Source organism: Pholcus phalangioides, unplaced genomic scaffold, assembly GCF_987345545.1.
Source record: "Pholcus phalangioides strain wild (caught in Gottingen) unplaced genomic scaffold, Ppha-v1.0 ptg000019l_1, whole genome shotgun sequence".
NCBI classification, from domain to species: domain Eukaryota; kingdom Metazoa; phylum Arthropoda; class Arachnida; order Araneae; family Pholcidae; genus Pholcus; species Pholcus phalangioides.
This window is the reverse complement of record NW_028301612.1, coordinates 4,357,808-4,371,700: the sequence shown is the minus strand read 5'-3', so window position 1 is coordinate 4,371,700 and position 13,893 is coordinate 4,357,808. Positions and strand designations below refer to the sequence as shown.

Below are 13,893 nucleotides of genomic sequence, written 5' to 3'. Positions count from 1 at the left end.
AAGATGACGATGAACAAACAGAAAAAAAAAAGACTGTAAATGAAATCCCTTTTTCTCTGAAGGGAGCCAGTTGTTCTACAAATAATATGTAGAAACATATTTGTTATTTTACAGCAGGTGAATCTTGTTTCGAAAACGACTCCGGTGGTTGACCGCGTTCCGTTTGTTATCATAGCAGCAACGGATTGATCGTTTTAACGACACAATCAAATTACTTCACGATAATTTATCAGCATCATTACGAGTGCGAATAAATGTCAAAACTGCAATGATTATAGGTACTTTCGGGCAAAAATAATGGGCAACGAAAGAGAAAGGGCTTTCCTTCACGTAGGAGTTTCACTTACGCTAAATCGACAAACACTAAATCCAAAAAAGGAATGTCTTCACCACCCTCTGCCCTACAACTCGTAAAAAAATAAAAGAGAATCAAAATGATTTGTATGACCCAGCAACAAACATTGATTTAACCATTAGCTACCTTTTTACTTCAGGTGAGTTCGAACAAAGGCAAGCATTACATGAGATATATACCGATTTTTTCCCCTCCCAATCACGGATAAAATGTTTAATACGAATTCCAGGTAGAAATGTTTCAGAAGCTTGTCAACATGCTTTAGCACAGAAAGTTCTCCAGTTGAAATAAATGTGACGATTTCCAAAATAGCACATTTCTCCTCTTTTCATGAAATATATATATTTTTGATCTGATAAAACACTGCCAAATTATACGGAAAATTTCAAAATATGATAGGCTAGATCCCCTTTTCTCTCTCGCCGACGACGGCACCTGAGCTCAATATAGGATGTGTTCATAGTGAAACCTTCGAAAGGCAGGCAAAGAAAAAAATTAAGTCTAGATATTAACCCACAATCCTTTTTCAAATAATAAAAACAAATTAAAGATAGAGAAAGATTTTTGTATGGAGAAATTTGCATTAAGCTGAGATGGTAGGCAAATATGGAATTAGCGCAAGATAAATAAGAGGATAAAAATCATCTTACTTTGCAATTTGCCAGCTTGGGTTCTTCTTTGAGAAGCCGCACGAGCTCGTGATAATCGGATTGGGACGCTTTCATCATCCATTCTTTTCTCCTGGGATCCAACTGAGACAGAAATTATATACACGTACACATGTGTCTATACATACTCATTTTGTAAAGAAATAAAAATATATATTCACAGGTTCAAATGAAGATACAAAATAGGGGGGGGGGGGGTTTCTGTTAACCACGTTCAAAAAATTGTGAGAAAACGACCTCGCTCACTCACTCCACCCAGATTCCCCCCCTCCACTATATTTTGCAGCTGTCAATCCACGGGAGGTCAGACTTGATAGATGCGATTAATTAAACGCTTCATTCGACACTGTCAATTTCCAGTGTCTAATTACTAAATCAATAGCTGTATTTTAAAGGGGGAAACGGGATAGAGGGGAAGAAGCGGGGCGTCAGGACCAATTATTAAATCGAAGAAGAGCACGCAAAAAAAAAAAAGAAACGGTAACGGGATATCGGAGATAGGGATAAAAGGAATTTGAGGAGAGCATAGTCTTGGTTCCTTTTTAAAATCGTAAAGCCTCCCCCACCTTCTAATTTTTATCTCGTATTGCACATTCTGGATTTTTTTTCTTTCTGTTTAGTATCAGAATTATGGGAGCCATTGAAAAGCTAAATTCCACCCCCTCTCCAAACATAACGACTTTAGTCCGAGGAACCAGTCATGCGACTTAAAAGTTCCTTTTAGTTTATGCTCGTCGGTAACAATTTCAAAATTTGTGTCGGCAAAAGCGTGCTATGCTGAACACTAACATCTTCACTATTGCACGACGACTGTGGTATGACCTGTCCGAAAATAAAATATTTCAATATGCAGCTTTTTTTGAGGAGCGGAATGCTCTTTCCAACACACTTCACATTCTAACACAAAAGAAACTTTCCGAATGTTTCGGAGAATGCTATTGCACAAAGAAAGATATGTTTCTTATTGTCATTCAGTTACAAAAGAAAAAAAAAACTTTTCCTAAATGATAATTAATCTAGGAACTTGCACTCTTGTAACCGGTGCATGAAATATTTCAAAAGAGAGAAATGTCAGTAGTGAATATTCGCGTAGACTGGAACCCGGTCTGGCAAGTGAGTACTCCGAGTAACATGTTAATTCCTTAACATAGAAAACTCGTTTCACAAACTTTCCTATTTAAATCTGTTCAATTCCACATCTTTACAATATTGATATACTTCTATGAAAATCAATTGACACGGTTCGGTATAGCGTATTTGTTTCATGAGGAATAAAGTGGTTTATAGAAGAACGTTAGTTTTCACGGCCGTCATCAAGGTTTGACGATTCCGGATAAAAAAGCCGTGGCCCAGATTAATCTATTACATTGAGGATTATAAGCAGCAGATGCAGACTAAATGTTTAGGAATGGCCATTCCTTTGAACTACATCTATCCAGACAGTAATCTCGTCTGATCAACAAAAACGTAGTTTCGAATCAAAATTTATCGTGTTTCCATAGCAAAAAGCCGCGGCTTATCCAATAAATTCTTCCCCTGACTTCTGAATTTATAGGATTCTAATTCTTATGAAAAAAAATTTATTATCAATTTATTGAAATGATGTCTGTTATGAAATTCTCAAAGAAAATTTGAACGGTAAGCTGAACGTACAGCATTTAATTCTATTTCGAGCTGTTGGTGTTTTTTTTAGTTCTTAAATGAAAATTAAATGAGGCTTTATACGAATCCACAGCGATTTAAAAGCTGCGGCACTTCTAGGAAACACTTTTTTCTAAGGTAATTTTTTGATTCGGCTTATACATCCCAGCGGCTTGCTAACTGGAAATAAAGATAGTTTAAAGAACTTGACAAATAAAGTACAGTACACAAATCACCGTCGACTTTGATTTACTCAAAGCAGTCGAGCTTTCATGCGCTGAGTTCACCATTAGCCATTTTTTTAGTCCGCGTACTTGTACAACTCGCACGTTGAGACATTTGTAACATTTTGGTATATTTAAGGCATCTGGCTGACCAGATATCTGAAATGTTGAAACTACTACACAAATTTCAATGACATTTTGAAAACTTCCAAAATGTCAACTAAAATAACATAATTTTCATATGTGGTTTTTATGTGCGTGTGTGTTTTTCGAAAGCGGAAAAATCTGCAAATGAGCGCCCCTTATCATCGAACGCGAAATAACTCGCTTGCACGGTACGTATAAAAATCCTTATCGATGCATGATGATACGGACAGGTAGCGAATTTTACAGGCTCGATACAAACGGGTAAACAACCGAAACGGAAGGCAACCATGACAACAGTGTGAAATAAGATCTATCTCAAGTCATGCCTACCACATAGGATTATTTCAAATCACCGTGTAATGTTTACACGATGTTCAACACAACCATCTTTGGTTGTTCGGATACACCTGAAATCAACATCAAGGCATTGCAGTTTTATTAACAAATTTTCCAGGAATGTAAACATGGCGCTTACCGTATTCACCGAATTAGTGTCATCTTCGTAAACACCCTACAAAAAAATTGACAAAAAATAAATAAATAATTCACAATGTTTACGCGACGATAGGTTAACTGATTAGCATATGAGTAGTAGAGAAATTCAACATCTCCCATAGGAGCTTCTACGGCCCAGAAACACACATTTTACTACTACTCATATGCATAAATACGTAAAAAGAAAGAAAATAGTAACTTCAAGAGAATGTCACCTTTTCACCGCGATTTCCAAGTCTTCTGTTGCTGCCAGTAGTGACTCCATTTCTCACACATTTTTCAGACCCGTCGAATTCAGACGCCATCTTATTCAATTTTTGGGTTTTTTCTTTAACATTCCCAAAACTGACCATATCTTTGATTTCTTCACGTCTCGGAGAGTTCTAGAGCGTTTAAAGAAGAAAGAACATTAATTGAAAGAATTTTGGAAGACAACACAATTCCCTCAATGTTTTGCAACGTTTTCTTTCACCAACTGCAGACAAAACAAAAAGATAACCTTTGTAAGATACAAGCAACCGACATTCTGTTTCAGAAAAATGATCGACAGTTACAGGAAAAGATTTCAGGGTATTATTGTTACATTAAAGACGAAAAGATAAACAGACGCAATTTCAGGAAAAGAAATCAACAACGGCTGCAGCAAATGAATCGTTTTCAGCAATACTCATGGAATGCTTTGGAAAATAGTAACATTATATCCGAAACCAAAATAAATACGGGTAGATTTAATTGAATCTAATGCGGGTAGTCGGGAATCCAAGCGATAGGGAGCGCTACTCCAGGCCAACTTGAATAGGATTGCAGCATGGGCTGATGAATGAATGAAGCATGATTTTCAGAGTTGAAAAGTACATGGCTGCTCATTTTGGTTCGAACAATCCCTGTTTCACTTACAAGTTGAATGGTATTACTATACCGGATGCAACTAGGGTTACCGATTTGGAAATTCTCATTGACGAGTGGCTTAGGTTTTTTTTTTATCAGTTTCGCAATGGCCAAAAAACAAATAGAATGTTCGGTTTGATTCTTAGTAAGGTCACTTCGCGTTCTCCCAGAATCATACTTCCGCTTTTCCGAGGATTAGTTCGTCCTGGCCTGTGTACCCCACACGATTTTGCAGACCCTATTTTCAAAAGGATATAGACTTGGTTGAAGTTACAAAGAGCCACTAGAGCACCGTTGGGTATCCAAGGCTTGAGCTATGAAGAGAGACTTGATTAGTTGAATATGTTTCCTTTCGAACAACGTAGGCGTCGCACAGTGGTACGTTTTACGGAAAACGTGGTCAAACTCTTTACTCGCCTTGAAATTCGTTGCGTATTCTTGAAAACTGTTTGGTACAATAAATATTATGCTTTTTTAACGGAAGGGAGAAGATTATATGATTAAACGGATTTTAAGGATATGAAATGGATAAAAAATGATATGTTTGTATTATGGCTATTGATAGAATTGCGAGAAAAAAACCATAGCATGGATTTGTTCATGATATCTCATCATCATATATATGACATTTGAATTGCAGTAACATGTAAGAATATTACTGAGATGCATTAAAAAACTTATAATAACATAAAAATGCTGCATAAAAAATTGATTAACAATTCAAAAATAAGTAAAAACAGGAAGTCAAAATAAGCATAAAAAGTAATTTAAACACAGAAATTTATGATGAAAAGTTTGTAATGGATGGAAAAATGTTTCTGATCGTGGTCTGGGTGTAAACTTTTATTGTCACAACAATATATTAATGTGTATCATAATAAAATTATGATCATAATTATGATTTATTAACAACTAGCTATAATACCCTGCGTTACCCAGGTTTTCTCAACTTACTGAGAGCACTGAAGAAGTGACAAACCAAGTAATAAACATGTCTGAGGCGCATTGTTAGGGAACCGCGGTGAACAAAGTAAACATTCCGAAAGTCATTGTTGAGGCCCAAGAACCATTGTGGTCCGACAATTTCGGGCATTTAACCTGTTTTGATGAACATTTACTGTCGTTCTATCGAACATTACATCGCCTATCGTTCAAGTCGGGTCCTATTTCGTTTACGAGTATATGTAAAATTTGGTAACGATCGATCTAAAATTGTGGATTTGTGAGAACATATACACAGGCAGACACAGAAAATCAGTTTTATATATATATAGATATTGCTGAAATAGTCAAAACTAGTTTAGGATTATTGAAGACGTTTTGCGGTAATCTTAAATTTTTTCTTCGTTGTTTCCTTATGCTAAATATGAATGGATCATAAAAAATTATTAATTGATGCATCACATCTTGAGAATTTTTGAAAGTTTTTTGAATTTAAGTTTTTGATGTATTTGCTGTTTCCCTAATGAATCGGTTATTTTCCTTCTTTTTTTTTTATTCTTTTATTTGTCCTATTTAATTCTGATATGTGTTCGCCACCGATTAGTTCTGTGTACAGTACTTCGCAGAAAATGAGAACGTTTGTTAAGGCCAGTCGAGTCCTGCAATTCATTCTTTTTGCGTTTTCTCTACACCCTTCAAATTTTACTTCATTTAAGCATTTAAAACTTCATTCTGTGTTAATTTTTTAAGAGATTTTCTAAATCGGAGCATTGCTGGTTAAAATCCTTGCTGCTATGATCTTTTATAAGTATTTCGTTAAAAATCTAAATTTTTTTCAGAGTGGAGCACCTTGAGTTTGAAACTAAAAAAAAAAAAAAAATCTGGGGCATGTTTTTCATTTTTCAGTGTTAAGCTCAAATAGTCTGCGGTTATCAGAGCAATAATCTGCCATTTTTAAAGAAATTTTTGCAACTTCAAATCTATTCCGCTTTTGTATATATAGGCAAGCCTTAGCTATGGCATGTTCAAGAAAAGTCGCTGGGTTAGCGGAGTAGCAGATATTAGCAGCTAATTTTACCTTTTTCATAAAATAAACATGTTAAAGTATGTTGAGAAATGAATTTCAAGGTCACATCAGGTCATTTTTTTTCTACCGCCACTCACAAAAATGAACTTTTTTAAAAAATGACTTTGAGGCTTTTAAAAACAAAAATTATTAGAAAGTTCAGAAGACAATTAAAATTATCCATCTCGAGTTGGCTTTCAATCAGAGAAAAATATTCTTAGTGGAAGTTACATTATAAACAAATACAAAACTTAGAAATGGATTACCTTTTGGGTTTGATAATACGATTAAATAATCGACGTTTGGGTGTACCCAAAATTCCAAAACGAACACGGCTATACGCGTTTCGGAACTATATGAAGTTCCTTCATCAGTAGCAGAAACAAAGAAGAAAGAAAATATTGAAAAAACTCCTTATAGCGGGAGTTACTCGCTGTTGTAGACAAGTCAAATTCGAATTTGACTCTCTCGAATTGTTAGGATGAGGGCCCTACACGTGAAGAAGAGGGATACCCTTGAGGGGCTAAGAGGGTCACCAATGAGGCTCCTGTACGTGAAGGATAACTGTGTAGCCAGGCCATAAGGGCCTTACACGCAATGCAATGAATGACAGGAACTATTGAGAATTGACATTACTACAAACGGATGCGCCGTAAAAGCCTGTGTCGTGAAGCATCCAAATGCCTGTAAATATGTTTTGTAACTATTTGTTGTTTTGATTTGTAATGAAGATCCGGAAACGGGGGGGGGGGGGGGGTTCTGTCGCGGGGCGTGGTGTAAGGTTTTTGGATGGTCGGGTGGCGGTTGTTGTGGGACTTGGCTGAGGATGTTTAGTTGGAAGTTTGGGGTCGCGAAAGTCCGGGTAGTGTCGGGCGGCGAAGCTGGACTATTGTTGGGTTGGGAATGGGATGGAGGCATGGTGGCGAGAGTGTTAGCGAGGGGCACCCTAGGGTGGAGTGGGAGTCATGTTCTGGTTTGCTGGTGGGGAGTGGCTTCGCCTGGCTGATTTACCGGTAGGTTTTCAGCGGTCTTATGACCACTGTGCTTAAATTACAATAGCGATAGAGCCTGGACGTGCTCGGTTCATTCTGTATTCTGCCATGTCTTTAATTTTTTGAAGTAAAGATGGAAATGCTTGAATTTTTCATGTTTTATCAATATATAGTGTTGTAGATCTGCCTGCTCTCTGCAAGAGAGACTTTTTCAAATGGGAGACCGTCTCGCATTCGCGCCTCGAAGCTGGAAAAACCAACTTCAGCCGACCACCACTGTGCCGTCAACGAGGTTCGAACCTGGATCCTCAGGACGAGAGTCCAGCACGATGCCCACACGACCGCACAGGGGCTATGGCTCGGTTCGCCTACTAATGACGTCACGCGTGACGTCAGCTGGTACCAAGCGCCACGTGAGACAGCCTTTGTTATATGGCCCTGGTTTACAGCGGCATATCGCTGTATATATTCTAATCTTGGGGAAGATCACTCCACTCAGCAAGCAATGCTCTCCGAAGTTCCGGTACACATGTAGGAGGGGGTTGACGGGCTGCAACTCGTCGGCCAAGCATGTCCCACACATGCTCTATCGGATTCAACTCAGGTGAGAATGCTGGCCATTCCATACGGGTTATATCCTCAGATTCAAGGCATTCGTTTACGATGTTTGCTCGGTGAGGACGGGCGTTGTCATCCATAAACACAAATTCTGCGCCCATGGCACCCCTAAACAAACGTACATGTTGTTCCAGAATGATGTCCCAATAAATTTGGGCTTTCATGGTTCCGGTTTGAATATGCAGATCTGTTCTGGAACCCAGTATAATTCCACCCCAAACGGGCAATGCTGCACCACCGTAACGGTGTCGTTCAATGATGTTGTCTTGGTGGTAACGGGCACCTGGCGTTCTCCATATGAAAGTCCGACGTGAATCAGACTGCAAGCTAAACCTGGACTCGTCGGAAAACATCACACAAGCCCACTGTGACGATGTCCACATTGCATGTTCTCTACTCCAGGCTAATCGCTGCCGACAGTGAGTTGCCGTGAGCGGAACACATCTGACAGGCCTGCGAGCATATAGACCAATATCTCCCAAACGTCTGTACACGGTTTGCCTTGAAACTGTGGTACCCGTGGCTGCAGATAGCTGACGAGACAGGTCGGATGCTGTGCTCTGTCCGCGTCTTTTGGCAGTTACTGCCAAATACCGGTCTTCATTCGGCGCTTTAACTCGGGGGCGACCAGTACTGCACGTCTACTGACATTTCCGTTATCTTGGAATCGTTGCCAAAGCCTAGAGATGACACTTTGCGCAATTCCAAGTTCCTCGGATACTTCCATCTGAGTACGCCCACATTCCAGGCGGCCGATAATTCTACCACGTAAAAAATCATCCACATGCGTCCTCTGTGTCATAACTATTCACTTATGGCACTGAGCGCCTTACAGAACTCTTATGAACAGTTTCACTTCTTTGCCATCATTCCTTATATACCCCCCCCCCCCCCTCTTACACTCTCGTCATTGTGACGTACTATCGGCATCATCTGGTGGCTTCCTGAAATTTGCATATCATTCTTGCAGATGTGTGTGATAATTCTACAGGTGAAATTTTTACTTCAGATTTCGATTTCCGTGTGATTCTGAATTATCCTTAATTTTATGGACATGAGTGTATATATTATATATTTTTTAAGTGCAGCTGGATGAAATTTCATTCAATTTGGATTATATTTATTCCATTTATTCATCATTCAAAACCAGAAAATCCAGTTATAGTTGGAGAGAGTAAAGAACAAACAAAAACAAAAGAAATCTTAAAAAATGCATAATGTAAACAAATCAAAATATACAGTATGTTCTAAAAAAAATGGCTTAAACAATGAGTTACGTTGATAATAAAATGCAAAAAAATGAAATAAAAATAAATATAAAATTGAATATAACACTGCAAAGAAAAAATACTATTATTTACTTAAGCTATTTCATGGTTTGTTTACATTGGCACTTTATGGTATTAGTATGCTGTGCTTAGATTTCAGAAAAAACATAAAAAAACTTAATTATAAGTGTCAAAGAAAAGTTAATTTATAGTTGTTGCAGCTTGAATCAATAAGTCAAGAACTATTCAGTGAATATTTTTTTCCAAATCTTAAAAAAATGTCAAAAATAGTATGGTTTTTAGTTTAATTTTTGAATTAATTAAAAAAATGAAGCCAAATTAAATATTAGCCATAGCCGGAAAGACAAACAATAAGTAGAAGAATTCATATAAAAAAAACTGAATTTTCTAACAGATAAAAACATATTATCCAAGGAAGTGCAGAAAGGTGAGTCGCATTGCATTGGGGATGCTGGAAGGAAAAAACGTTGGGAACCACTGATTTAGACTAACAACATTAAGTACATACTAGTAAGAACATCATGATTAATATCAAACTTTTCAAAAACAAATGTTTAAGAAATCTATATTGAGCATAGTCCAATAATTTTTTTTTTTGGTAATCATAAACAGGGTTCCAAATAATGCAAGCATATTTGAGTTTAGATCGAATAAGAAAGTTTTAAACCGCACAGTTAGAAAATCTTTGGTGATTCTCATAATGTAGGTAAGTTTTTTGGAAGAATCAAAAAACAATATCATTAATGTGTTTTGAGAAAGTAAAATGTGAAAAATGTAGGATACCAAGATCGGTCATCTAATCCGTCCTTGACAAAGTAATATTATTTACATGGCATGAATGAGTTATGGGTGAAACTTTGTGAGTATAAGTGATACAAAACATTTATCAATATTCTAGTACAAATTATTCTGATCTCACCATGTAGAAAGAAGATTTATATCATGTAGTCTATTGCACGATTTGGTAATATCAATAATTCTGAAGATTTTTAAATCATTGACGAATATCAGACACTTTTCAAAGATTTCAGCAAGATCGTTGACAAAGCTTAAATAACATAACAGTCCTAGAATCGATCCCTGAAGGACACCATATACTACATTAACACTTTTAATTAATGTGAAACAATACAATACATAACAAATTCTGCCCTGGAGATAGCTACTGAACCAATCTACAAGGTCACAATTGAAACTAAATTATCTTAATATTTCTAATAAAATAGCATGATGAATTTTATTGAATGCTTTAGCATAATCAATACAGATGGCATCCAATTGAGAGTATTGCTATTAATTGAAACAGTTGTTATTGATTGAAACAACTGATCTGATTACAACTCAAATCAGTTTGAGAAGAGGTTTGTGAATACGTATATTGAAAAAAAAAATGATGAGCATATCAAATGAAGGGGTCAGGGTATTTCTAATAGACATTTTTAGATCAAATAATTGGAGTAATTACTGTTGCTAAAAGCATGAAATATGTACAATTTTAGAGCCTGTATACACAATCTGTTTTCTTTGAGGTTGATTTTTCCTTTGGATGATAGAGATGTAAAATTCTCACGAAAAATTTTTCAGAGAACATTCTGAAGAATATTCATGAGAAAATAAGTTGAACATTGCCACTGCCATAGGACAATTCCATTTTTATTCTCATAGGAACTGTTCTCAATGGGCACACTGATTATAATTATCTGTTTGACAATGTAATTTCAGAAAAAATTCAACCAAAAATAGAAATATTTTTTTCTTTGTTTGCCGTTGTGCACAATATCAATAAAAAAAAGATAAACAAACTCAATTCGTGTTTTTATACAAATGAAAACACTAATTTTTTTGTCACAAATATAATCATCAAATCGCAGATATAAAATTTTTCTGTTTGCCCGAACTGGACTTGGGCATCACTGTCAGGGGGCTATTCACGATTGTAATTAATTCTTGCATTCTAGATCAAGATATATTTTTTCTCAATGTCTAAAACATTCATGATTTGATGGTTCTCATTGTGAAATGTATTAAAATCTAACAATCAGTATGTGATTGTCGAAGCATTCTTTCTGAAATCGACACAAGCATGCAAAATCTTCCATTAAATTCACTCCTCAAAAATGAAGAGAAAATCACACTTGAAGCTGCATAAAAGAAATAAAATCTATGATAATAAAAATCTATCCACCATGCTTAAGATATTTTGGATCTTAAATTTTCTATGATTTGAATTTAAGATAAGCATGAATCAGAATTCATTTACCACTTATTATTCTATGGAAGATATGCCATTAGAGGTACTTTTTTCTAAACTTCCCAAACATTGAGAAAAATAGAACTTTCTTGAATAACCATGTTACAGCCTGCAGAAAATATATGTGTGTCACATAGTTGGAAGGAATATTGCATTGAAATGAGTTCGACAAAAATTATCTTCCGAAACAGCAAAAATTTTGGTACCTTAAACATCCAGCAGAAATGAATTTATTGTCAATAGAAAGAAGTGAAACATTATAAATGTTGTAGCTCACTATATTATTCTTTCTAGGTAAAGAAATAAAACCAGTGTAAAACAACTTTAGAAATGGACACCTTGCAAAGAAATAGGATTGATGCAGAATTTGAGAGAATGTTCATTGGAGAAAATAACAGTTCTGTATCTTAGAATGAAGGTGATCATGAGAGAGAATAGTTTTCTTTGCTAATCAACTTTGATTTTATTTTTTGCTTTGCTCTTATTTCTAAAATTTTACCTCATTTTGAAAGAATTTTTATAATCTCCAAATGTTTCTAAACTCTTCATAAGACTTTATTGAACCAACTGAAACTGTCTTAGGATCACATCTCTAGGATGCAAAGTGATTTTTTTCCCCTTTGCCAAAAAAAATTGTTTATTTGTCTATCATTTTATTATTTATTTTTTGTTATCAAACAAATGATACTAGATTCTTTCAGACACAATTATAACAGGCATCAAAGGCTGGGTCTTATTAGCATGAACTTTCTAGGCAAGGACCAAGGTGGGCTAAGGGGTATAGGGAAAAGTTTTCAATTGAGAAATCAACTTTACGAAATATCTGGACAGTGATAGTATATGTCAGTGATAAAATAAAAGACATTTATGAAGATGAGATATCTCATGAATGTCCCTTAAAAAGTTAAACAAAAATACCTAACCATTTATTTTGAATAAAAATGCACAGAAATTTCAATTAAATAATGGAGTTATTGACATGGTTTTGTTTGGCTAATTAATCTTTCTTTCTTTTTTATTTGATTAAACATGTTTTTTCATGAAAACTGAAAATTCCTATGCAGGGCAAGTAATGGCAATAATATCAATAACATGTAGTGTCATAATTATCTTTGTAAGAAAAATAGAAAATAATATTTTGATTAAAATTTTTACCATGGAAATTAAATTTGAAGTAATCAAAAACACATTGCATATTCATTGAAGCTTTTTGCACCTGAAATCTATGAAAGCAAAAACTGATAGAACACACATACACTTACCAGGTTTTCTTTCTCTTCACTTAGAGTATTCATATTCTCTTCAAATTTACTAGTGCCCCTGTTTTCTTTGCCTCTTGCAGAGTTCTTACGGCGTGGAGGAGGTTGCGGTGTATGGCCAGGTGGTAGGTCAGGACTCCATGGACCAGACACAGGTGAGCCATTCTTTTGCAATGACACCTTGTGAGGTGTAATAAAGTCTGATGTGGCACTAGTGATACATGGACTGGACAGACTACAAACAATTTTAGGCACTTTTTCACTATTCTTGGCACTTCCATTGACAACTGCTGCATTATCTTTTCCATTTCTCTCGCTGTGGGTGCTGCTGGCTTCACTGGAAATCGAAGCTGAACTACCACTTTGACTGCTACTGATATCAGATACGGAAGAACTGTTGGCACTGCTTTTGAGCAACAAATATTTCACTCCCTGAAATGGACAAAAATCAATGAAAATTAAAATTTTATAAAAACCACCATAGATGCAATTTTTTTTTCTTTGCACGATGTATGTATAGCCTAGTGATATGAATGATAATGATTGAGAAATAAAATCTATTTCTCAATGATACAACTGAAGTTATAAATACATTAATTCGTTTAGCGACAATCAAAAATATGGTCTAAATTTCATAAAACTGTGTAATTAGTGGCTTATACATTAAAAAGCAACTGAATTTCTTAGTGCTGAATTTTTTCAGAGATTTCTGTTTTATATTTCTTTAAGGTATCCGACTACCTTTCTTGTCACTTTTCTTTAAAATGGTTCTGGAGTGAACTTTAAATACATTTTTTGATAGAAAGTGTCTCGAAATGGTGAAAACAGTGACAAATTTTGGTCTATCTATTATATTTTCTATGAAAAAGTCGCTTTTATGTCAAATTTTAGGCAAAATTCATGTGATATTCGAAACATGATTGCAAAAAATTTTATTAATGAAATGCTTTGTGATTTTCACAGTGCATTTAGCTAGTAATGTTGCAGGTTATGAACCAAAATTTAAAGGATTGCATGATATGTTCATAAGTTACACTAAAATATGTTTAAGTACGTGT

The 13,893-nt window shown here is 35.5% G+C and overlaps 1 protein-coding gene across 1 annotated transcript in view; it reads right to left on the bottom strand.

The window, feature by feature from the left end:
• The window catches only part of LOC149071132 (ankyrin repeat domain-containing protein SOWAHC-like), a 132,682-nt gene that overhangs the window by 104,535 nt on the left and 14,254 nt on the right, over positions 1-13,893 (bottom strand). The window contains exons 3-6 of the mRNA XM_089248109.1: positions 12,839-13,267; positions 3,746-3,913; positions 3,511-3,546; positions 1,006-1,107 (exon numbers count right to left, since the gene is read on the bottom strand). Coding sequence (XP_089104235.1) covers positions 1,006-1,107; positions 3,511-3,546; positions 3,746-3,913; positions 12,839-13,267 — 735 coding nt within the window. The remainder of the gene's footprint in view (positions 1-1,005; positions 1,108-3,510; positions 3,547-3,745; positions 3,914-12,838; positions 13,268-13,893) is intronic.